This window comes from Lemur catta, chromosome 3 (genome assembly GCF_020740605.2).
Source record: "Lemur catta isolate mLemCat1 chromosome 3, mLemCat1.pri, whole genome shotgun sequence".
NCBI classification, from domain to species: domain Eukaryota; kingdom Metazoa; phylum Chordata; class Mammalia; order Primates; family Lemuridae; genus Lemur; species Lemur catta.
The window spans coordinates 118277461-118303801 of NC_059130.1; the positions used below are offsets into that span (position 1 = coordinate 118277461).

General features: G+C 43.6%; 1 protein-coding gene across 6 annotated transcripts in view; it reads right to left on the reverse strand.

Moving 5' to 3' along the window:
* The window catches only part of VPS13D (vacuolar protein sorting 13 homolog D), a 248099-nt gene extending 227750 nt beyond the window's left edge, over positions 1 to 20349 (reverse strand). For 5 of the 6 annotated variants that reach the window (XR_006733919.1, XM_045546092.1, XM_045546091.1 and 2 more), the window contains exons 1-6: positions 20268 to 20335; positions 16794 to 16961; positions 10921 to 10998; positions 6816 to 7006; positions 6659 to 6739; positions 2275 to 2391 (exon numbers count right to left, since the gene is read on the reverse strand). Coding sequence is in view for 5 of the 6 variants with exons in the window: in XM_045546092.1 (XP_045402048.1) it covers positions 2275 to 2391; positions 6659 to 6739; positions 6816 to 7006; positions 10921 to 10998; positions 16794 to 16890 (564 nt within the window). In the remaining variant the exon portion in view is untranslated. Of the gene's footprint in view, positions 1 to 2274; positions 2392 to 6658; positions 6740 to 6815; positions 7007 to 10920; positions 10999 to 16793; positions 16962 to 20267 lie in introns of all 6 variants that reach the window. The other variant, XM_045546090.1, reaches the window with a different exon arrangement.
* Positions 20350 to 26341: the final 5992 nt, after the last annotated feature.

Below are 26341 nucleotides of genomic sequence, written 5' to 3' on the forward strand. Positions count from 1 at the left end.
TAAAGCACATCATGCCAGAAAAAATGAATTATGACTGTGTCAGGCATGAGCAAGTTTACGGGATCAAGTTATATTTTAGAAAGATTTCGTTGCTCTAAATTAGCCACTTCCAGTCCCAAGTAGCCACAGCCATTTGTCTCAGTGTATTGCACAAATACAGCACTTTTTTCTACGTGTGCCATGACGTTGAAAAGATTGGGAAGCAGGCCAGGCTGGAGGGTCCACGCCTGTAGTCCCAGCACTTTGGGAGGCAATGGAAGGAGGACTGCTTGAGTCCAGGAGTTCGGGGCTGCAGTGAGCTAGGATCACACCACTGCATTCCAGCCTGGGCAATACAGCAAGACACTGTCTCAGAACAAAAAAAAGACTGGGAAGCATTGGTAGAGAATGAATCAAAAGATCCAGGAGGTCACAGAACAGGATATTTGATTAGCCCAGGCAAAAGTCGACAGGATCCTGAAGGATGACAGTCACATAAGGATAGAGAGGAAGAAACACCTTTGAGACATTTTGCAGGAAAAATGAGCAGGGCCTTGTGACCAAGTGGATATGGAGGCTGAAGCAGGAGAAGTGCAAGGATGAGCACAAGGCTTCTAGAGACTAGCGTGGTGGGTAAGAAGACGCGCTGTGGAGCAGGGATGACACACTTTTTTCTGCTACGGGCCAGTCAGTAGACAGTACAGGCGTTGTAGGCCAAACAGGCTCTTTTGTAACTACAGCAATCAACTTTGCCACTGGAGTACAAAAGCAGCCTTAGACAATACTAATGACACGATCCAATAAACCTTTATTTACACAAACAGGCAGCAGAGCCAGATCTGGCCACAGGCCAAAGTTAGCCAACCCCAGATCTGGAGCTGGTCCACCTGGATTCAAGACCTGGCTCTACTTCTCACTTCATCTCTTGCAACTTAGTGTCCTCAGCTGTTAATACTAGGATAACAGTGGTGGTGAAAATTAAGGAGAATTAAATGAATTAGATCATGTCAAGTGCTAAGAACAGTGCCTGGTACACAAAAGGGCTCAAAAGCTATTAGATGGTATTTGTTTTAATAACATGTTTGGGAATAAAGGAAAAAAGTTGATTTAGGGCAGCACAATGGGCAGATGAAATACAATGGGATCATTTTGGTTATGAAGAGCTGTGGTATAATATGAAATATATTGGTCTTTGCCCCTGTTTCCTGGTACAGAGCTCCTAAAACTCTTGAAAGTTCCTGAGTGCCTCTTGTAATTCATAATGAGCCCTTTATGACCACATCTGAGTTTATGCTAATGCAGAGACAGGACGAGGCCCCTAGATAGCCTCAGGATGGGGCTGGACACCTGAAAGATCAAGTGATTAGAAGGTTGGGACTTTCAAACCCACCCACCAACCTCTGGGTGGTGGGATGGATAGTAAACTGTATAAAACCTTTTGAACAATGAGATTTGATAAGCTTCCAAGTTGCAAAACACTGGAGAGTGGACGCTTCTCTTTGTGTTGATGTTTGCCTGTACCCTTCACAATATCCTTTATGATAAACCAGTAAATCCAAGTAAAGAACTTCCCTCAGTTCTGTGAAGCATCCTAACTTGCATTGTGGGAAGGTCAGCTTATAGCCAGTCAGTCAGAAGCACAAGTCACAACCTGAGACTTGCCACTGGCATCTGAAATGGGGGGCAGTCTTGTGGGACTGAGTCCTTAACCTGTGGGCCTGCTTCAACTCCAGTTGGTGTCAGAGTTGAGTTAAACTATAGGACCCACAGTTGGTGTCTGATGGAGAATTGCTTGTGTCAAAAGTGTTGTGTGAAGACTGTAGAGAAGTAGAGTGTCTCATTGGATAAGCCTAGACTACTAGAGAGGTGTCCTGTAAGTAGTTTAAAATAAAATGTGAATATGAAGGTCAAAGAGACGTAGAGAATGGAGTTCAAGATGTGAAAGCCATCAGCACAGATATCCTGGTGACAGCTGAAACTATGAAACAGAATGAGTTTACCCAGGGAGTGCACATAGCATAAGAAAATCAAGGATGAAATCCCTTCTGCACCTCAGTTTCCTCCCGTGTAAAATAAAGGTGATATAACCAAAGGTCGGAGAGAATTAACTATTCCTCTATTTCAGCAAATTAGGTATGTTGCATACAGACAAGAGACACGCATACCTACCACAGAACTAGTGGAAACAAGTGAGATCTCATTTACATGGCACAAAATGACAAAAGGCAGACCCCCACATTCCCTCGGAACACTGCTTTCTTCCTGGTTTGTAGTATGATAATATTTCATACTCACAGGCTCATTCACAGCATTTTGCATGGACACATTCTTAATGCAGATGCCAAACGCAAAAGGATGGGAAGGATTGGTGATACCATCTTCAAAGCGTAAATGAACATCTTGAATGTTTAACTGCAAAGAAAAAAGAAGAAAACATGTAGACAACTTCTGTAGGTGAGATACTCTAAGTAGGAGTCAAACTGACCTCGAGCCACTGAAGTAAACCATAGCAGGCATTTTATACAAACACATCACACACATATCCAGTATTCTCTAAGTTCTCGAGAGAGTTATAATCACAAACTGCACACGAATGACATCTGTGATTAGTGTTATCTCAAAAGTAGAGCTGCACAGCTTCATTTCAGAAGATACCTTAAAAAAGTAATTAAAGAGAATAATACAATTATATCCAAATAACTGTTCCTCCTGTTTTGCTGATATCTTAATCTTGCCTCTATGTCCCAGCATCCGGACCCAGGAACACCAGCAAAGCATACAACCTTGTATGTATGTATGTATGTATATATGTATTTCCCCTTGCCCCTGTAAGTGCACTACAGAAAAGGAACTCTGCTTCAACGAGTTAAAAAATAATTACAGAAAGTGAAAAGACAACGTACAGGATGGGAGAAAGTATTTGCAAATCATATATCTGATAAGGGACTAGTATCCAGAATATATAAAGAGCTCTTATAACCCAACAATAAATAAAAAGACAAAAAAGCTGATTTTTAAAACAGGCAAAGGATTTGAATGGACATTTCTCCAAAAAAGATACACAAATGGCCAATAAACATATGAAAAGATGCTCAACATCATTAGCTATTAAGGAAATGCAAACGTCTCTCTCTCTATCTACCCTCTATCCCATATAGGAAGAAGGCAGCCATCCAGAAGCTAGGACGAGTGCCCACACTAGAACCTGACCATGCTGGCACCCTGATTGCAGACTTTCAGCCTCCAAAACTGTGAGAAAACTTTCTGGGGTTTTATTTATTTATTTTTGAGACAGAGTCTCACTCTCTTGCCTGGGCTAGAGTGCCGTGGCGTCAGCCTAGCTCACAGCAACCTCAAACTCCTGGGCTCAAGTGATCCTCCTGCCTCAACCTCCCAAGTAGCTGGGACTACAGGCATGCGCCACCATGCCCAGCTAATTTTTTCTATTTTTAGTTGTTTGGCTAATTTCTTTCTATTATTAGTAGAGACAGGGTCTTGCTCTTGCTCAGGCTGGAAGATTTCTGTTGTTTAAGCTACCCAATGATGAATCACCTAACGATGCATTTCTCAGAATACATCCTTATCATTAAGTGACATATGACTCTGTATGTGTTTATACTGACCCGTGTCCCATATCTAACCAGCCACATGTATCTACAACCATTTCTGTATAACTATCTGCATCTATATTAAGCTAAGCATGCGTTTATATTGATGTTCAATCCATTAACCACAATGATCATTCTAGCTTCCTCTTGAGAAATGTAGCTCCTACAATCTACCACCATTTACATTGTGAACTAAAAATAAAATGCTAATCTTCCTGCTGACTGAACTGACCCGTCTCCGCCAAGGGGACCTGAGAAACCTTAAAACTCAGTTCCCTGGCCGGGCGCGGTGGCTCACGCCTCTAATCCTAGCACTCTGGGAGGCCGAGGCAGGAGGATCACTCGAGGTCAGGAGTTTGTGACCAGCCTGAGCAAGAGCAAGACCCCGTCTCTACTAAAAATAGAAAGAAATTAGCTGGACAACTAAAAATGTATATAGAAAAAATTAGTCGGGCATGGTAGCGCATGCCTGTAGTCCTAGCTACTTGGGAGGCTGAGGCAGAAGGATTGCTTGAGCCCAGGAGTAAAACCACCTCAGTTCCCAGCCATGACATGTATCATTTTACCCCTCCCTTGCTAATGGCCATCAGGCTTTATTTACAAAGGCCAGACCATCATTCTTTCCTGATAAAAGACCACCAACCATGAAGTGGCTTTAACTGTCTACATACACAACATGCACAGAGAGTGTTTTTGTTTCACCTTGTTTCACCTTTTTGATACAGAGGGTGGCCATTTTTAAACACGGACCCTATAAAAGGACAAAAAGTCCCATTGCACAGGAGCAAAGTTCTCTTAACTATTCATGACTCCTCCTATAAATATGTATGTATTTAGCCACCCTGCTCAGTGTAACATCGCGTTCCCTTTGTCCCTCCCTTAAAGCATGGCTGTGGCTGGAAGCCCTGTTTCCCAGCCTGTGGGAATGGCCACTGCAGTCTGAAAACTTTGTGAGAAATAAAGCTCTCGTCTTCCAAGAAAACGCAAACCAAAACCACAAAGGGATTATCACTTCACACCCACTAGTATGGCTAGGATCAGAAGACAGACAATAACAAATGTTGATGAGGATGTGGAGAAACTGCACAACTCAAGGACCTGAAAGCCATTCCTTTGAAATGTAATTATCAAGAAGGGGAGGGCCTCTGCCTCCCAGTCTCTGTGAAGGACAGAATCCTAACTTTGATCACTGCCAGCTAGCAGACACAGCTGGCCTAATTACATTCACTCTAACACTTTGCAATTTTTCATTTGAGTCCCCATTCGTTCTCCCTACACCCTCACGTTCACTTTTAAAGGCAGAGTGGAGCTCAGCTTCTTCCCCTACTGTCAGTAGTTACTGAATAAATCTGTTTTCACTTCTTTAATGTCAGGCTTTATCTTTGACAACCCGTACAATGGAATATATTACTCAGTCATAAAAACAAATGAAGTACTGATACATGCTACTACATGGATGCCCCTTGAAAACATTACACTAAGTGAAAGCAGACAGGCCACGTACTATATGATTCCATTTACATGAAATGTCCAGATTAAGCAAATCCAGAAAGTAGATTAGTAGTTGCCAGGGAATGGAGGGAGGGGAATTGGCAGTGAACACTAATTGGATATGGGTTTCTTTTTTTTTCCTCTTTTTTTTTTAAAGAGAAAGAGTCGAACTGTGTCATCCAGGCAGTAATGCCATCATAGCCCACTGCAACCTCAAACTCCTGGGCTCAAGCAATCCTCCTGCCTCAGATGCCAGAGTAGCTAGGAACACAGGTACACACCAGCATGCCCAACTAATTTTTTATTTTTTGTAGAGACAGGATCTTGCTATTTTGCCCAGGCTGGTCTCAAACTCCTAGCTTCAAGCTATCCTCCCGGCTTGGCCTCCCAAAGTGCTGGGATCATAAGCATAAGCCACCGCACCCACCCTGGATATGAGTTTCTTTTGGGGATGATGAAAATGCTCTGGAATTATATAGTGGTGATCAATCCACAACTTTGTAAATATACTACAAACCACTAAATTATACAATTTAAAAGGGTGAACTTTCTGATATATGAACTACCTCTCAATAAACTTGTTAATAAAACTAAAAAACAATGACAAATTTTTAAAAAATCAAGGATAGCTAAAAAATAGTAACTGCCTGAAACAGAATTTAAAGCAGTCACCTTGGTCAGGTGTGGTGCCTCACACCTGTGATCCCAGTACTTTGGGAGGCTGGGGCAGGAGGATCGCTTGAGGCCAGGTGTTTGAGACCAGCCTGGGCAACATAGCAAGACTCCCATCTCTACAGAAAAAAAAACTGAAAGCAGTCACCGCAATGTACCAATCTTTCTGTCAAAGTTATGAAGCCAGCAGCCTCAGACTGCATTTTTGGGGGACATGGCATACCTTGTACACATTTGGCCTATGTCACCTTAGCATTGCAAGAAAACCCTAGAGGTAATAAATATGGACTACCTTTTGACATTCACAAAATTTAGTGTGGACCCTGATCCAGTTTTTGAGGACAAAACAAAACTGTAATTAAAATAGAAAACATGACCAACAGCCCCAGCACTGTAATTCATCCAATCGCCACCATATATATCAGTGAGAGGTTAAGTACCCTAGAGGGCTGTTCACAATTCACTATGTAATCAACTAGACAACATGTAACCAACCTCTCCCATTTTACAGAAGAAGAAAATCGAGGCTAGAGAAGGTAAGTGAATTGCTTTGAAACCATACAGCCATCAAGGCTTGGGTAACCTTGCTTCTCGGGAGATAAATCCTTCAGCAAGTGGGATTCCAACATTCAAAAAGAAGTGCAGTAAGTGAAATGGAAGAGAAACAAAAACTCCTACTACTCACACACACTGAAGCAAGAAATACCTGCCTCTGCCACACAGCACAGGACTTGCTTTTCAGGTTTTCCCTTTGGCAAAAGCTACAAAAGAGCACACCTGGGCAGCCAGCCCCTTATACACCCTGCGTCAGTTAAACCCACAAGAAACAAGTAACTAAGAAGTGAAACACATTTAAGCCTGACAAATTCCTTTCACATTAATACTTTATAAAAGTCAGCAGGACTTACTTCAATATTCTCCACAATTCTCGTAACGACGGAGGCAGTAACTGAGTACCAATAGGATTCCCCTTTCTGCTGGCGTTCACTCTACAAAGGAAAGAGCCAGTGTTAGACTCTCCTGTCACCGCGACTGCTTTTACGGCTAACAGGATCTCTGCCTTGCCTTCCATTTCTCCTCCAGGGCTTGCAGTAGCACTTTCTTGCGTTCTCTTTCCAAAAGCTTCTCCTTTTCATCGTTGAAATCCTGTATTTTTTCTGGGGCTCCAATTAAGTGAAGGCTGGATATGGAGATCACCCAAGGGTCCACATGGGGGCGATAAAAGGGAATTTGAAGGGTTACTTTCCCAATGAAGCCTGGAAAAAGAAGGAAAATCTTGTTAAAAGTCTGTATACATTTTTAATTCTTTCCATTTTTCTGTATGTTTCTAGTTTTGTTTAAGGAGCCTGTATTACTTTTACCATTTATTTTTTAATTTTAAAAAACAGGCGGCAGGCTCTTGCAAATGTGAAACAAGTGCTAGTAGGCTGAGATGTCTAATAACAAGGCATAGTTAATTAGAAGCTAGAAAAAGTTCAGTGAGGCTTTATCATATCAAATGCAACATCTCTCCTCCAGAAACTGTCTCTTTCCCAGCTGGACTACGTCTTAAACTTCCTTGAGGTGTCTTTCTTCTCATAGGACCTCCACAAACCCATGGACACAAAATTCATTTCTTGTTAATTATTAATTGGCTCGTTGATAAGTACTCATTGGGAGTCAGCAGACCTATAATTTATCCAGTCTTGATCACAACCATCACAAACTGAAACACAGGAAACACTGCATTGGCACTCTCTCAATAAAGAATTCTGATTCTTCCTGAGAACCTGGGCTGATGAGAAAGCATGGCTTGGTAAAATGGTGATATGGTTTGGGTGTTTGGTCCCCCCAAATGGCATGTGGAAATTTGATCCCCAGTGTTGGAGGTGAGGCCTGGTGGGAGGTGTTTGGATCATGGGGGCAGATCTCTCATAAATGGCTTGCAGCCCTCCATGTGATAATCAATGAGTTCTCACTCTCTTGGCTCAAGAGATGGCTGTTTAAAAAAGCCTGGCACCACCTTCTCTCTCTCTCTCTCTCTCTCTCTCTCTCTCTCTCTCTCTCTCTCTCTCTCTCATCATGTGACAGGCCTCCTCCTCCTTCACCTTCCACCTTGATTGGAAGCTCCCTGAAACCCTCACCAAAAGCAGATGCTGCTGCCATGATTCTAGTATAGTCTGCAGAACCATAAGCCAAACAAACCTCTTTTCTTTATAAATTACTCACCCTCAGATATTCCTTTATAGCAGTGCAAAATGGAGTAACACAAATGGTAACACTCATTTCCTGAGTTCTTCCATTTCTAGCCAAGCCTCCTAGAATACATGCTTTCTTTTTTTTTTTTCTTTTTTTGGAGACAGTCTGGCTCTTTTGCCCTGCCTAGAGAGCCGTGGCATCAGCCTAGCTCACAGCAACCTCAAACTCCCAGGTTCAAGCCATTCTACTGCCTCAGCCTCCCGAGTCACTGGGACCCCAGGCATGCGCCACCATGCCCGGCTAATTTTTTCTATAGTTGTCCAGATAATTTCTTTCTATTTTTTAGTAGAGACAGGGTCTTGCTCTTGCTCTTGCTCAGGCTGGTCTTGAACTCCTGACCTTGAGCGATCCTCCTGCCTCGGCCTCCCAGAGTTCTAGGATTACAGGCATGAGCCACCGCGCCCGGCCCATTCTTTCTTAAAATTCAATTTATAAGAGGCAAGTCACCATTCCAGGAATAACACATAAGCATAAGAACATATGAACTGTCCTAATGGGTTGCTAAAAGATCTACAAGCTCAACTAATATTCTACCTATGAAACAGGGCACATGTTATCAAGGTATAATCATTACCCACTAAGATCTAGAATTTAAGTGGGATCAATCTGTTATATTTAAGATAAAGGAATATCATCAACAATGATATTTTTAATGACAACACCAAATGATCCACTATGTAATCTATTAATAATAACAAATTAAGAAATTTCACAATAATGAAAAAATTTGGATTTTATCTAAAAAAATGAAAATAAGTTTATATTTAATAAAATTTATGTAGGGTAGGAGGAGGGGATGGGTGTATACCTACATGATGAGTACGATGTGCACTGTCTGGGGAATGGACACGCTTGAAGCTCAGACTCGGGGGGATGGGGGGGACATGGGCAATACATATAACCTGAACTTTTGTACCCCCATAATAAGCTGAAATAAAAAAAAAAAATCTTTTGCATATTTCTTATTTACATGATTCATAATAAAAATTCTAATCATTCTTTGCCTCAAAAAAATAAAATAAAATAAAATAAATGTAAAACCATATGCCAATTTTCACAAATAATTTTAATTATAATTAGTGCACAGTTGCACTTCACATGTTATTAATTAAGGATGTATATCATTCTGATAGCTCTATGACAAGCAAAATATAATCTCTCTTATACTTTACTTTTTGCAGAAAATAGGGTCATTTTTGCAAATGCAAAAGGCAAAAAAAAGGGTCATTTTTGCAAAAATACTAGAAAACTTCATCAATTTTTCCCAAGAGCTTCTAAATCCTTTGATATCAAAATAATACTGTCTTGGAAGTATCCACAATGTCATGATTCTTCAGGGTTTCTTTCAAACTCTATAATTTGTCAATGTCTTTCCTTGTGATTTTGGCAGTTCACCCATCACTTGAATTGACTTTAAGAAAGCCTCAGTCTTTTGCAAGATTTCCATTCTATTTCACGTAGCAATCAATTTGCATTGTACTTGCATTTTAATGTAATATAAGCACCCAAAATAAAGGGAAGACTGACATCAACAAGCTATTGTTGAATGATGAGAGGTATCTGAATAGGGAATAATTTTATAAGGGTCATTCATTAGTGACTATTTTTATTTGGCAACAATTCTTATTTCCTTACCCAACCTAGTACCTGGAGAAGTCCTGTAACTGCTAACATCTATTGAGTGTGCCAGGCACGGTTCTGTTCTAATTTTTTTTTTTGAGATAGAGTCTTGCTCTGTTGCACCAGGTAGAGTACAGTAGTGTCATCATAGCTTACTGCAACCTCAAACTCCTGGGCTCGAAGGGTCCTCCTGCCTCAGCCTCCCAGGTAGCTAGGATTACAGGTGTATACCACCATGCCCAACTAAGTTTTCTATTTTTTGTAGGGACCAGGTCTCGCTCTTTCGCAGGCTGGTCTCTAACTCCTGAGCTCCAGCAATCCTCCTGCCTCAGCCTCCCAGAATGCTAGGATTACAGGCGTTAGCCACTGCGCCTGGCCTGTTCAGAGTAATTTTAATGTATTAATTCATGTATTCGTCTCAACAATCCTATGACATAGATACTATTACTATCTCATCTTAAAGATAAGGAAGCACACACAGAGTGGTTAGGTATAATAACTTGCCTAAGGTCATACAGCCAGAAAATGGCAGAAATAGAATATAAATCCAAGCATACTATTTCAGAGCCCACCTCTTATTCAACAGAGTATGCTGTCTCTCTGTAATATCTGTAATGAATTATCTTACAATAAGAATGCCCTGTATTTAGAATAGAGGTTCTCACACTTTAATAAACATAAGAATCACCTGGGGTACTTATTAAAAATGCAGGTTCAATAACACTCCCTCAGAGATTCTGATTCAGTAAGTCTGGGGGCCACCTGACCTCCTCACCAGCACCCCAAGATCATCCTGATACGAGTGGCCCAGGGACCATACTTTAAGACTGATCAAAAAACTAACACTTCTGGCCGGGCCCAGTGGCTCACGCCTGTAATCCTAGCACTCTGGGAGGCTGGGGCGGGTGGATCGTTTGAGCTCAGGAGTTTGAGACCAGCCTGAGCAAGAGCGAGACCCCGTCTCTATTTAAAATAGAAGGAAATTATATGGACATCTAAAAATATACACAGAAAAAATTAGCCAGGCATGGTGGTGCATGCCTGTAGTCCCAGCTACTCAGGAGGCTGAGTCAGGAGGATTGCTTGAGCTCAGGAGTCTGAGGTTGCTGTGAGCTAGGCTGACGCCACGGCACTCTATCCCGGGCAACAGACTGAGACTCTGTCTCAAAAAAATAAAAAATAAAAAATAAAAAAAAAACTAACACTTCTTATCCTTCCTCTTCCTGGTCAAATAGATAAAACTCCAGGGCTCTCAGTTTCATGTTCCAAACAAAGACTCAAAACTTTCTACCTTTCCTTTAATTCTACATACCAGCTTTGACTTCAAATGGTAATTCCAGTTCTTTCAAAGCATCCTTCTTTAATGGCAAGTTTTCTAATTCAACAGCACCTACAAATAAAAACAACATCATGAAACATCCATCCAACAAATACAGTGGGCGCCTACTGTGTGTAAAGCATTGAAGGTTAAAGGGAAAGTTCTGTATCTAGAATAGACCTATAAAAGGTCAAAGTAGTGCTACCATCAGCCCATTTGTGTTATCTACACTAATTTCCTGACCACCCATTCTAACATATAAATGACAGCTGAAGCATGAAGAGTTTAGGCAAGGATCTGACTTGTTTTTGTAACAAGCCAGATAGTAGATATTTTAGGCCTATATGATGATGTCTGTTGCATATTGTCCTATTTTTTGTTTTTTTTTTTCACAAGACTTTAAAAATGTAAAAGCTGGCCAGGTGCGGTGCCTCATGCCTGTAATCCTAGCACTCTGGGAGGCCGAGGCGGGAGGATTGCTCGAGGTCAGGAGTTCGAAACCAGTCTGAGCAAGAGCGAGACCCCATCTCTACTAAAAAATAGAAAGAAATTAGCTGGACAACTAAAAATATATAGAGAAAAAATTAGCTGGGCATGGTAGTGCATGCCTATAGTCCCAGCTACTTGGGAGGCTAAGGCAGGAGGATTGCTTGAGCCTGGGAGTTTGAGGTTGTTGTGAGCCAGGCTGATGCCACGGCACTCTAGCCAGGATGACAGAGCAGGACTCTGCCTCAAAAAAAATAATAAAAAATTAAAAAAATTAAAAAAAAAAATGTAAAAGCCGTTCTTAGTCTGCAGACTAAATCTGGCAAGCTGGCCAGTGTGCAAACCCCTAGCTTTCGCTAATATTCACCAGAGAGACATCAACATCTGACTTACCTAGGATGAAATGCAGGCTCCTGAGCCCCACCTCTACTCCTACTAGATCAGAATCTTGGGGAATGATACACAGGAATCTATAATTTTTAACAAGCCCCTCCCACCCTCACCCCTCTACACACCAAAAAATGAGTGTAGTGCACACTACATTCTAAAGTCCATGGTTTAGTTAATAAAACTGGTCATTAAAAGGATTTATACTCTTTCTTCAGGAGAGACCATCTCTGCATGTTCTACTTTGTACCTCTACTCACAGGTGCAATAAGTGGTCAGAAAGCAAAGCAATGAAATGGACCACCACTGAAAGTCCTTTTCAGACTCAGCTTTTATGATAACTTAAACCCAAAAGTGCATAGACAAGAGGGCAGCTAGATCTCTCACTCTCCTGGCTATGCGAGCCATTCATTCACACATATATACTGAGCCCTATTCTGTAGTAGGCACTGTGCTAGCCACTGAGAACATGAAAGAAAAGGTCAGGTTCCCATCCCCAAATTGCTGGGGAGAGAGCCATCATTTTACAAAACTGTTTGCACAACACAAGACAATTTCTGAACCATTTAAATCTGTCTGAGATATACATTTTCAAGAACAGGGAGTACAGACAACAACCATTAACTGGTTAAGAAAGGCAGGCAAGCCTTTTATTCCAAAGACAAAATAATGCAAGAAACTCGATTATTTTTCCTTTAAACAACTGTTCAGGATTTGTGGATTATTAGCTTCTAAAGAATTCAAATCTAGTAACTTGGCAGATTCTGAGCAAATGCAGTTAGCTTATTTTTTTTATTTTTGCAGGAACATTTGTCCACGTGGGGCCCCAACATACCTTATAACTAACTGAAAGGAAAAGACAACCCCAGACAACTCCCCATTCCCACATTTGGGGAGAAAATAATCATGGGGAAAAAATCATGAAACATTTTCCTTAGTTGAGATTGACTTAAAGGGGGCAAGTATATAGTTTCTTCTTCTGAAGGGCATCAATTGCACCTGGAACTGCCTTATCTTTCAATACCCAAATTTGTCACAAAGGCAGGTGGGCCCTGGGTTTGCTTAGCTGCTGTACAGCCTTGGGGAAGTGGAAGGAATTATAGGCAACTCGCACCATGAAAAGTTACAGAAGCTGAAGTACAGAGAGTAAAGGAGAAGGTCTAGAAAGATGAGGAAATAGAGGAAAGAATGAGAAGAAACAACGGACAAGGCCAGGCACAGTGGCTCACACCTTTAATCCTAGCACTCTGGGAGGCCGAGGCGGGTGGATCGCTCGAGGTCAGGAGTTCCAGGCCAGCCTGAGCAAGCGCGAGACCCCGTCTCTACTAAAAATAGAAAGAAATGATTTGGACAGCTAAAAATATATATAGAAAAAAATTAGCCGGGCATGGTGGCGCATGCCTGTAGTCCCAGCTACTCGGGAGGCTGAGGCAGTAGGATTGCTTAAGCCCAGGAGTTTGAGGTTGCTGTGAGCTAGGCTGACTCCACAGCACTCTAGCCCGGGCAACAGAGTGAGACTCTGTCTCAAAAAAAAAAAAAGAAGAAGAAAAAAAAAGAAACAATGGACTGCAGCAAGCAAAAAGCAAAGGATCAGGCAAAACAACACAGCCGTGATTCCGGACTGAAGGTTTCCTAATCCTCTACCCACTCAAATACGCACCCACAACTGGCCCTGCTGGGAAAGGTCCCTCTAAGGAGCCTGGCAGTAAAGCACTCAAAGTAGGTGAGTACTTTATAAATGATACTGCTGTTCATTTATTTCCAGACAGACAACGTATAGGCTTATTCATGGATATCTCATCCAAAAACTCATCTCAGGTTAGCAAGAAATCTATTCACTAAAACTGGGGTGAATTTAGAAGTTGGTGGGTTTTCAGTCATCTCTAAGGACTACAGAATTCTCTTCCCGCTGCTCCAGGTTATTTAAAGGGTGAACCTGAGGTTCAAAGCTTATAAAAAGAAAAAGGAAGGGGAATTGAAGTTTGGGACTGCAAATAGACAGGTATGCCCACAGACCAAAGTTCAGACTCCCTGACATGGCACTGGATGCCTCTACCTTCTGGCCCCAAACCATTCCAAATATGCCCTGCAGTTTTCAGCCTCTGCTCACAGGCTTCATTCTACCTGGAATGTGGTGAAGCACCCTGTGCTAACTATTGAAATCCTATTAAGATCCACTCAAAAGCTACCTCCATAGCTTTCCCAGAGTCCTACATACAGAATGAATGGCTCTCCTGTTCTGTGCTCCACTACATATGCCTATATCTCCAGCATAACAATTGAATGTATACTGTCTTGTATTACTATATACTGTGTCTCCCCCACAGGTTAGCAGCTCTCTAAGGGCAGGGACTATAGCGGTGGAGGTGGAATAATAATAACAGCAGCTATCATTTAGTGAGGTCTTACTATGTACCAGGCACTTCATATACATTATCTCATTTCATCTCACAACAAAACAATGAAATATTATTAATTTCTCAATTTTTCAAATGAGAAAAATGAGGCTTAGAGGACAAGCAATTTGCTTAAAAATCAGAGGGGTGAGTGGTAGCACTAGAGTTCATACTAGATCTGTCTGATCTTGGGCAGTAAGTGGGAGAGGGAAAGTGGGTGAAGAGGCTTTGGTAAACTGCCACAGTCACAGACAGCTTGTAAGTAGAGAAACCAGGGTTCAACCCTATACCTGAGCTTATAATCTACTGCCTCCCTTTTGTATCATTCCATAACACAGAGTCTTGACCAAAGCACACACTCAATAAATGTTTGCTGAATGACTGTATGCATGAAATTCTAACACAATTGTTATCTCTGTCCTTCAACTACTTGTGTGCTACTTTGCATGTTCTTACTTTCATAATAGCATGTGTGCACAATCTACCCTTGAAGTCCATCCTACCAGCCAATCATATGTTGATGATCGTGAAGACAGATGATATGATAACACTGAAAGCCCACTATATGCCAAGAACAGCTCTAAGCTCTTTAACCCACATGAATTTTAGTCCTTAGAATGTTATGAGATAGTTAGCATTATCTCCAATTCACAAATAGGGAGACTGAAGCATAAAGAAATTCAGTAATTTGCCCAAGTTACCAGTAAAGTGAGTAAACCTATAGTCTGGCTACAAAATCAATACTCTTGACCACTATATTTCAGTCTCCTTTGCATCTCCCAACACATCTAGGACAGTAAACATCTGCAGATGGCCTGAAATAACACTCTCTTTCCTATCTAGTACCCTTCACCCCCTAACACTGTTAACCGTGTCATCAAGATGAACAAACAGCATCAGCTTCTTTACAAAGCCATTCTCTCAGGGCAGTGCGATGCTCCCACGATTTTTCTGGCCAAGCACTGCAGTGTGCTTTGGATTCGTAAGTATGGGATACCATACTAACACCAGTTATGAAAGAAAAGCACTTTTCTATTCTGCAGAGAAACATTCCTCAAATTCCACAGGTTCATTAAAAGTCATAGAGAATGGCCAGGTGTGGTGGCTCATACCTATAATCCTATCACTATGGGAGACTGAGGCAGGAGGATGGCTTGGGCTCAAGAGTTCAAGACCAGCCTAAGCAAGAGCAAGACCCTGTCTTTACTAAAAACAGAAAAGTTAGCCGGGCATGGTGGCGCGTGCCTGTAGTCCCAGCTACTTGGGAGGCTGAGGCAGAAGGATCCCTTGAGCTCAGGAGTGTGAGGCTGCAGTGAGCTACAATGATGCCCCTCTATACCCAAGGCGACAGAGTGAGACTCTGTCTCAAAAAGGAAAAAAAAAAAGGAAACTGAACCCCGCTTCGCACTGTCCTCTTCATATTCTAAAAAAAAAAAAAATTTTTAACTTTTTTTAAAAAGTCATAGAGATAACGGTTTGGTTTTGTTTTTCCTCTTCCCTGACAGACTGGCCACTTTCACTTTCCACTTAGCTGCTGCCTTGTAAGGACAGGAGGAAAAGCAGAAGAATAGGAAAGAACCCACTTCTGTCTCCAGTGAAGGGAAGGGAGTGGAGAACAGTGACCGGGACAGCTCCCACAGCCTATTGCTGCCACAAGTGTTTGGTCAGAAAAACTTGGAAAGCAACACATTTTAAGGAACAGGTGAACCACTGGTACCCTATTCTTAAGACTATGCAAACATCTATTATCATTGCTTTTTCTACTAAACTGTCCTGGTCTACCTGCCGAAACTCATACCCCCAGAGGTGAGGTTTTCACTGTATTTGAGCTCTCCTTTCCACGTCTATGATTTTACATGCTTCCAAGACTAAGTTTGCCTTCTTTCTCTACAGATATTAAAGAGAATTTAAATTAAAACATGGAAAACGAGAAAGTCCAGTTTTCCAATCCCCATGCCAAATCAGGGATTGCATTTACCAAGCATAGGCCTGTAAAGGCTAAAATGTCTTAAGCTTTCGGTCCTTTACTACTAAGCAAGAAAAGGCCTCAGAAATTCTGTTGAAGATCTCACAGTAATATAGTTTAAAACATCTATTGGGTGTTTATTATATGCCAGCAAACTAGGAGATTTAAATGTTAGACCATGTGATCCTTATAGCAACCCTGTGGAAGTACATTACCTCTTTTTCTAAAAAAATTCTGAGGCTCAGAATTTCAATATTAGCTATTGTTCACATAGCTAGTAAGTGACAAAACGATATCTGAAACCAAAGTCAATGCCACTGTCACTATAGCGTGGCTGCCTCCATAAAGCTAAAAAATTAACTAGGGCAAAGCACAGGCACCAGTAGTATAGATTGTTTTGTTTTTAATATTTAATAGTTCCCTGAAATCTACAGCAATACAGCTACATACTTAAGTTACCCTGTAATAATTATCAGGGTCATATGGGAGAACATACTACCTTTTTCACATATTTAGTAAAAAGCCATCTAGGCATTAGGTTTTATGATTCTCAATACAACATAAAATATATAAAAAACAGAAAATGCCACCTGCAAAGCAATACTTTACCAAAGAGAAATACACGTACTCACCTTTGAGAAGTGCCACTGAGAGTTGGTCAGTGTTCAGGTTATTGACATACTTCCCCAGATAGGTATTGAGAACCCAGGCTACCAGACCTTCCAACATGACTATATCCTCAGAAAAAGGTGTTTAAAAGTCATGGATCATTTTTGTCTCTCTCATGGTCACAGAAGAATCTATGAAAGAAAAAAAATGGAAATCAACAGAAAAATTGGATGATTTTCTAAGCTGATTTCCTACTCTACCTCCCTGAAGGTGGACAAATACAAAGCAAAAATTTTTTAAAAGACAGGGTAAGAGTCTCTATAAGATGTCCCCATCAGTAATTGAAGGGCCAAACCAATACATCTACATTTTGATGCAGCTGCAAGGAATAGTCACTCATTACTTACAATTCAAAGTTGTGTATCTTTTCAATTTAACTGCACATTAAACTGCTTGCTTATAGTGATTTACCTTGGGATTAGTTTGTCCTGATCAGAGGTTCTCATATGGGCATGATTTGACAATGTCTGGGGACATCTTTGATTATCAAGACTTAGGGGCTGCTATTGGCATCTGTGAGTAGAGACCATGGAAGCTACTAAACATCCTACAATGCACAAGACAGCCCCCACAGCAAAGATCAGCCAATCCAAATGTAAACAGGGCCAATGTTAAGAAAACCTACCCTAGGTTAAGGCCAAAATGCCCTAAGAGATTATATGAATGAAATTCACAGTCTCCAATGATCCTAATTAAGGCTGCCCTAATTAAATTTTGCAAATTTATTCATGAGGATCATTCATAAAATAATATAAATGGAGGGAGAAGGCAGCATTTTATCACTATTGTTGTATGTCCTAGAACTTCATTTCTGGTACCTGGGCACCACATGATGCTGACACAATGAACCACCTTAGTCAATAATTACAAACTCTAGAAATCCTCTGGTGCCAGCTACAGTATTTAGATTCAGTACCTACTGCCCATTCTAATAACTGATCTTTATCATATTACAAAAAACATTACTTTTAACATTACAAAAAGTTAAGAAGATTCAAGCAGAAACTTGGGGAAAAAAAAGTTAACAAGAGGGAAATTGAGACACAAAAGTTTAAATGGGTTCTCAGATGGCTCAACTAGCAGAGCCCAGTGAGAAGTGTGGGCCCCAAATCTTGCTCTGATCCACCCACACTGGTCATCAGCCAACATGCTGGGCACAGCGGATTTGCTATGGCATGCGTCCCACTGGGAACCAGCCTACTTTCAGGATCCTTTCCAAATACTTTTCCCCACCTCTACTGCTTCATCTTAGTGCCAGAAGACACACTTATCCCAACTGAAAGGCTGCTACTGAATCACAACCCAAAACACAAAGTCTCTTTAAGAGTTAATTCCATCTCCTGGAAAGACTGACTTTTGTCAACAGTATCTTGCACTTCCAGACAAGATTTATTTTTATTTGTCAACAGTAGAAAGGAAAAAACATGACATTTAGTAAAATACTTGCCTAATTTCTTTCCAAAGATATGTTTTGTTTTGTTGAGACAGGGTCTCGCTGTGTTGCCCGGGATAGAGTGCAGTGGCATCATCATAGCTCACTGCAACCTCAAACTCCTGGGCTCAATCAAGCGATCCTCTTCAGCCCCCCCAAGTAGCTCAGACGACAGATGCATGCTACACTGCTAGGCTAGTTTTTATATTTTGTACAGAGACAGGGTCTTCCTGTTGCTCAGGCTGGTTTCAAACTCCTGAGCTCAAGCAATCCTCCCACCTTAGCCTCCCAGAGTGCTAGGATTAGAGGCGGGAGCCACAGCGCCCGGCCGGAAGATATGTTTTAAGGCCCAAAGATAAGTTTACAGTTAAGTAAAACTAGGAATCTGCTAGGGATTATTGGGTACATTTGTTTAAAGAGGTTACAAGAACAAATTTTTTAAAATAAAAAAATGCTTAACAGTCTAAACAAAAGAAACATTTCTCTATTGTAACTTTAAACAAGTAAATCTGTGAAAATAAAATGCGAAATTCACTAGTCTAGTCTCACTATGTGAACTCCAAACACACTTAGGCAAGGTGCCAAAGTCAGAGTACTCATTATTTTTGGAGTTATTGCCACTAATTTTGGCCCTAAATGCCAATTCTCTGAGGTGCCAACTACAAGGTTCTCCAAATAAAGAGGGACAACCAGTCAGTTTGAAAACAAGTTCATGCTCTACCTCCTTTCCCTGAAGGTAAAAGAATGCAAAGCACAGACTTAAAAAAAAAAAAAAAAAATGAGTGATTAGCACTGTAAAAGGCCCTGGTCAGTAAATTAAGACCCAAACCAGAAAGCATCCATTAGCTCTGCTAAGCACTGAAACCGGGCTTGAAGCCACTTCAAGGATTCCCTTAAGGAATCCGGTGTCAGGAAGGGCCACCAGACTGGTCAGAATCCCAGTGTTTACACTCTGGTCCATCGGGGCTTCTAGACAGCTGCCTGGCACTAACCACCACCTGGCCTCCCTACCCGGTGGGGCAAGTGACACTGGGGGATCGTGCTCAGCCCACCAGCGGGCAGACAGCCGGGTATGACCTTGAGCCAGGCCCCTCCTACCGAGGAGCGGCCGGACCCGGGAATAGGAGGGACTGGCCACTGTACCCGGGCGTCCCTCCTCCAGGCGGTCGGGCAGAATGCACCCCGCCATCAGGGAGCTCCGAGACTGGGGGCCGGCGGCGGGTGTCAGGCCGGTGGCTCCACAGGAAAGGGAGCCCAGAGGAGAGGCTCCCACAGGCCTCCTGCCACTCCCCCAGCTCTAAGAACCCTAACCCCACCTCCAAGGAACCGAGACCCCACCACTCATTTGCTCAATTCCCTGGAGGGAATGTCCCGAGGGTCCCACACCTGGGAGGAGGGTCTCGGGCAGGGCGCGACCCTGGGGGCCAAGAGATAAAGACAAGCTTTAGGCCTGCTGTCTCCACCCCATAGCGTGACCTCGGGTAGCTGGCTAAAGGGGGCACTTAAGACACCCTGGAGAACTGACTGGCGCCCCATTCTTGGGGGTAACGTGGGAGGCTCGCACGCTGGGGTCCCGCATTGAGACCGAGACTCAGGTGTACAGACGCAAACCCCCAATCCCAGGGCGACAGGCTCCTGGGACCCTGAAAAGGGTGCCGGGGTCTGGCAGGGGCTCAGCCTCCCCAGGACATGGACGCCAGGGTCCCCGTGGCTCAGCCAGCCCCGACCCCGTTCCTGGGATGCCCGCGGGGGCTCAGACGCAGAGGGTCCCCGTGAGGGCCGCAGGCTCGGAGCCCTCGGGGGCGCGGACGCCCCCGGGCTCCCCGGAGGGGCTCAGAAGGCGGGCCAGACGCCGGGGTCCCCGGGCTTCCAGCGCCGCGCTCCCCGAGGGTGGGCCCTGGCCCCCAAGTCTGAGGCGGAGCCCGAGCGGCCGACCGCGGGTCTGCGCCAACCCTGTGGTCCCCGCTCCTGCCCGCCGCCCGGCGCGGCCCCGCTCGGCCCCTACCTGTCGGTGCCCTGGGCCGTCCGCCTTAGCCCGGCGCTGCGCGGCGCTTCCTCCCCGCCGCTCCTCAATGGCGCAGACCAGCGGCGCTCAGGCCCGCCCGGACCCGACCAATCGAGTGGGCGACGCGCCAGCGCCTGGCCAGCCGAGCGCCGAGTCATCGAGGAGGCGCCCCCTGGCGCCGACGGCCGCTCCTGCAGGGCAGCGGGCTCCTCCAGGGTTCGCGGATGCTGTGGCCTATTTTACAGGCGGGGAAACTGAGTCCCACGGGAGGCAGAGCCACATATGACCCTGGCTCAGAGAGTGTGGGAACCTAAGATTCTTCCTCCTAGAACGCCCCACCTTCCATCCACGGGAAGGTGCAACTGACCGTCTATCTGGCCCACCCACAGTCCATTCTCCCCTTAGCAGCCGCATGAATCAATAGACCATGCACTTCCCTGCTGAGGCAGGAGGATCGCTTGAGCCCAGGAGTTGGAGGTTGCAGTGAGCTGCACTCTAGCCTAGGGAGAGAGGGAGACCCTATCTCAAAAAAAAGAAAAAAAAAACGAACTTCATTTTAATAAATTTTATTTAATCCAATATGTCCAAAAGAGTATCATCTCAACATGTAGCCAACAGAAAAAGTTATTGAGATACATTATACATTATGCTTTTTTTACAGTAACTTCTTGGAATTCAGGAATGTTTCACACGTACAGCACATCTCAATACAAACTAGCCACATTCTGAGTCCTCAATAGCCTCATGTGGCCAACGGCTCCAGAATAGCTCTGGATATTCATATAGCTGACTCCTTGCTTCCAATGTTCCACCTTAGACTGGACTTTTCCCTATCTGTCTAAAGCTCCATTATCCATTACTCTGTTGTATTTTTTTCATAGAACATAGTATTACCTAGATTATCTTATTTGTTTATACTTGTTGCCATCTTTCCCCTCTCTGAAAGTACCATGAAAGCAGAGATGTTATTTTTTTCACAAATGTTTCAACTAGACATTGCCTAGCATAAAAAGACTCAATAAGTGTGTTATGAATAAATGAATGAACGGATACTTTCTTGCATTATCACAAGTAGGGCAAGAGGAACATCTCAGGCTCATATAAAGTCAGAAGATGCAGGAAGCAGGATGGCAAGGTTGCAAGAGCATATTTATCATAATAATTATCAACCTTCATAATGCTGAGCTAATGAGGGTGTCTGTGGGCTGACTCAGTCCTAAGCAAGGCCTGGGTTCCTGGTAGGTGGGGTCAACCCCTCAGAATCTCTATGCTGGGTCTCCTCAGGGGCTGAGGTTTGAAACTAAAACCCCAAACTCCACAGATGGAAGGCAGAAGGCAGGCAACTCTTCAGAGCCAAACAATCTCAAAGTCCAAATCATCCAGCACAGACACCTGGCTGTACCTGGGGACGTCGTTAATGATGCAGATGCCATGGCACCATTTATTCCACCAGTGTTACCTCAGTTTCCTATAAATCTAAACATCCATTTACCATCCAGCAATCCCACTCCTAGGTATCACTCAAGACAAATTAAAACATATGCTCACACCAAGACTTATATACATGAATGCCCTGTGGCAGCTTTATTCATAAAAGCCAAAAAAATAATCAAAATGTCCATCAGGAGAGTGGATACACAAACTGCAGTAGACGCACACAGTGGAACACTACTCACCAATAAAAAGGAACAAGCTACTGATACAGGCATTATCTGGGAGGAACCTCAAAAGTATTAGCTATGTGGGAAAAAAAAACCAGACCACAAGATCACATTCTGTAATGATTCTATTTCTATGAAATTTCAGAAGAGAAAAAACTACAAAGGCAGCAAGCAGGTCAGAGATTGCCAAGGGACAGGGGTGTACAAAGGGGACTAACTAGCAAGGGGCTGGAGGGAATTTTTGGAGTGATATAACTGTTCTTTATCTTGATGGTTGTCATGGTCACAAAGCTGTATACAGTTGCCAAAAGTCATTGAAGTGTGCACTTGTTAGGCAGGGACCAAATCTTCAGGTTGCAGATACAGGCCAGGAGGATGGTTCCTAAGGGTGGACATGTTGGGAGACCAATCAGGGGAAGGGACTGCAGGAAAATACAGAACACCTGAACATCGTGTATATCAATCACCTGGTCACATCCCATGCCTGCCCCCCAGCCCACCCCAGACCAGGCCAATAAAAGGGAACCACCTGGGAGTCCTTAACATCTTTTTCCACTCGTAGAGAGGGACCCCTCTGGAACATACCCTCACTTTGTATAGCTCCCTTCTTTTCTGCAGTAAAAGCCATTTGTGTGAAATTGCTTCCTGTCTGTGGTCACTCCATTGCATCAGCCCCACTTGTGAATTTTCCAAGCAACGAGCCAAAGAACCAGGACAACAGTCTGCCAAGAAGTCAGACCTGAAAAGGCTGAAGGTCCGTTCTCTGTAGCTGCTTCCAGCTGAACAGAGATGATGTTCTCCAGGCTCCATGACCTCTTTCACCAGCTACATACAGGTGGAAGTCACCTGTGGCCTTATGCAGCGGCTCCATGGCTGGTGGTATTATCTTGTTCAGGTATGGGGTGTAATCCCCGAGCTCGCATAAGCTTCACATGGAACTGTTGAAGCCTTGAAGACACACCAACTTAATGAGAAGGTTAAAATGCATGGGCCAAATATTAATAGAAGGACAATGGCCACTAAAGATCCCAGGAATGGTAACAACTGGGTCATATTTGGTAATAGTGAAAAAAAAAAGTTGCAGTAAGATGAAGAAAAATGAAATCATAATGAAAATAGGAAAATTATGGGTGCTTGAAGATAGGCATGTACAGAATTACACTCACGTGACACAATAGATATATCTAATATGCAGCGGATTCCAGCAAAGGCTAACATACGACCAGGAAATATATGTAGGAATTTTTACTATCTGTGGTGGCATAACCCATGAGGCTTAATTATTTCACCTTTTTGAAGAGGACCTTTAATTCCCCAGTCGGTTTGCACTTGTAGGTGTCCATTGTCTCAGCGTCCTTGCCGGTGTGGGGCTCTGAGCGTCCGCTGGTTTAGCTCCTGAGACGTGTACACAGCTCTGATTCCCTTCAGTTTACGCCCGTGAGGGTAGAAAACCCTTCCACATGGGCTCTGATTGGAAAGAAAGGGGACCTGCCTACCAATCTTAAAGAAGGACCCAGTCCCCCAGTTATATGGGGGAAATGATCTTCCCGTCCTAAGGACGAGGCAGGACTTGCTCATAGTCCAACAATGCCTGTTGTACCTTCCCCAGATGTGTGACGTGTTTTAGAAGATAACTAGCCTCAACTCATTCCCTGATAACTTGCACTTGGAACGGTCGGCCATAGAAGATTTCAAGAGTACTGAGTTTTAATGTCCCTCTGGGAGAGACAGGGATCCACATCAAAGCAACGGGAAGATTTTGGACCCAATGTGTCTTACTCTCCTGACACAGCAGAGTTACATGTTCTCCTGGTTCTGCCTGGTTCTGTGGGAATGAGCGTGGCCAGATTTAAGGCTGCACAGGTTTCCAGCGTAACGTCTGGATATTCTATTAGGAGGAGCTGATATCCTAACACCAGGCTATTGGACAGCTAACTCGGTCCCTGTTCGGTTAAAAGAGGAGCCAGATGATGTAGTGCCCAAAAGTTGAGAGTCCTGGAATGGACCAACTTTTGAGCTTCCTCTACCTGGGAAGCCGAGGCAGTCAGCACTCTCAAACGATGGGGCCAGCTTCTGGCTATACAGGGTCTAAATTTTTAGAAAAATATCCTACCAGTTGCAATTCCCCTCCAAACTCTTGTACCAAAACTCCCATAAACCACTTTCTTTTCCTTATCAACGTAGAATATAAAGGGTTTGTCTAAGTTTGGTATTCCTAAGGCCGGCAGGTGGGTTAAGGCTTATTTTAGGTCTTGAAAACCTTCTTCTTGTTCTTTCCCCTCATCAGGGCTTCACTCTCACCCTCTTCTGACTGGGGTGAGAGGAGTCCCATAAGACCTGGACTGGCATGTAGCAGGATTGGATTTCCACAATGCCATCTTCTGAGTCCTAGTGTCTTAACAAAAAGGACAGGAACTCCAGGGTTTGCACCATATTTGCACTACTCACCACATCTCACCGGACTCGGGAAAGCAAGGAGACATGAAAACCATGTGACAAGCCACCTCCAGTAAACACACATACACTCCAGCACCTTACCTTCTAAGGAGACTCCTGGGATTTGGCACCAAATGTCAGGTCTGGCCTCTAGGTGGACTGTTATCCTGGTTCTTTGGCTCCTTGTTTGGAAAATTCACAAGCAGGGGCAGTGACAGAGTGACACACAAACAGCTTTTATTGCAGAAAAAAGGGAGCTATACAAAGAGAGAGTATGTTCCAGAGAGGACCAGTCAGTCTCCACAAGTAGAAAAAGATGTTAAGGATTCCCAGGTGGTTCCCTTTTATTGACCTGGGGTGGGGTGGGGTGGGATTGGGGGTGTGGCACATGGGATGTGACCAGGTGATTAATATACATGATGGTCAGGTGTTCTGCAGTTTCCTGCAGTCCCTTCCCCTAATTGGGCTCCCCCCACCTTCTCCGCCCCTAGGAACCACCCTCCTGGCCTGTATCTGCCACCTGCAAATTTGGTCCCTAACACAGTTAAAATTGATAAGTTACATTTTTTGTAAATTATTGCTTACATACCAGGAGGGGAGGAGAGACGCACAATATGCAAAATCAATGTAAGATATAGAGCAAAGCAGGTGGTGACCGTGGAGAAGTAAGACAGGGAGGAGGGATGCACAGTGTTAGATAGGTGGCCAGGAAAGGCCCCAATGAGAAGATGTGGCCCCAGGGGTTCTGATCCAGTGAGTCTGCAGGGGGAACCTAGCCTCCCAAGGTAGTGGGTTTGGAAATGCAGAGCTGGCTCAAAACCTTCTTTATTCACAAGGGCAACCTGAGCAGCAGAAAGGGAGAGACTTACTCAAAGTCACACAAAAAGACCATGAGACAATCCAGGACTCTGATGAAAGCCTGGAGCCCTCTGTAATACGCCCTCAGAACTTCCTGTACCAGCCCACTGCCCTGAGCAGCGGCTTCAACTGTTACAGCAAAAGTTAAACCTGCTGCGGGGGAATCTGGTCCTGTTTACAGCTTAGGGGACAAAGAAATCAAACGCTAGGCTGGCTGAGGGGAAGGGAGGAGCTTTGGTCATAGGGAAGTTCCTACCTTGATCCCCACCCATGCTGTGGCCCTGGAAGCTGTAGGCTGCATCTTTTGTTATATTTAGTCCCTTTTTTTTTTAAAGTTTTTAACTGAAAAATAATAATTGTAAATATTTATGGGGTACAATGCAATGTTTCCATACATGTTTACAATGTGTCCTGATGAAATCAGGCTAGTTAACAGATCCATCACCTCACACACTTTTTTGTGATGAAAACATTTAAAATCCATGCTTTCAGCAATTCTGAGATATAAAAGGCGTTATTTATTATCTTCACCATTCTATGCAACGGAGCACTATAGCTGACTCCTCCTGTCCCACTGAAACTCTGCACCCTGTGATCCACATCCCCAGGTTTCCAACACAAGAGTTTCTAAAGATTCTTGGAATCTCTGGAGTGATAAGAGTGTCTTTTTGTATGTTCATGAGACGACTGGTGGCTGAAAGCCCATAGATAGCTTCAGAGTGGGGGCAGGTTGCCAGAGGAAGCAACCATGTGATTAGAGCATTGGAACTGTGTGTGTGTCTCTCCCTCTCTCTCTCACACACCCAACATCCTCGGACCTCCAGGGAGGGCTGGAGATTGGTTCAATCCCCGATCAATCATGCCCACATAATAGAATCTCCATAAAAACCCTAAAGGTTCAGAGAGCCTCCAGGGGTGCTGGTAAGGGGGCTCACGGGGAGAGGACACAACAGCTCCAAACCCCACCCGCCCCCAACACCTTGGTCTATGCACCTCTTCCATTTGTTGCATCCTTTATTAAAACCAGTAAACCTAAGTTAAGTGTTTCTCTGAGTTCTGTGAGCCATTATAGCAAATTATCAAACCTAAAGAAGTCGTGGGAGCCCCCTGATTTACAGC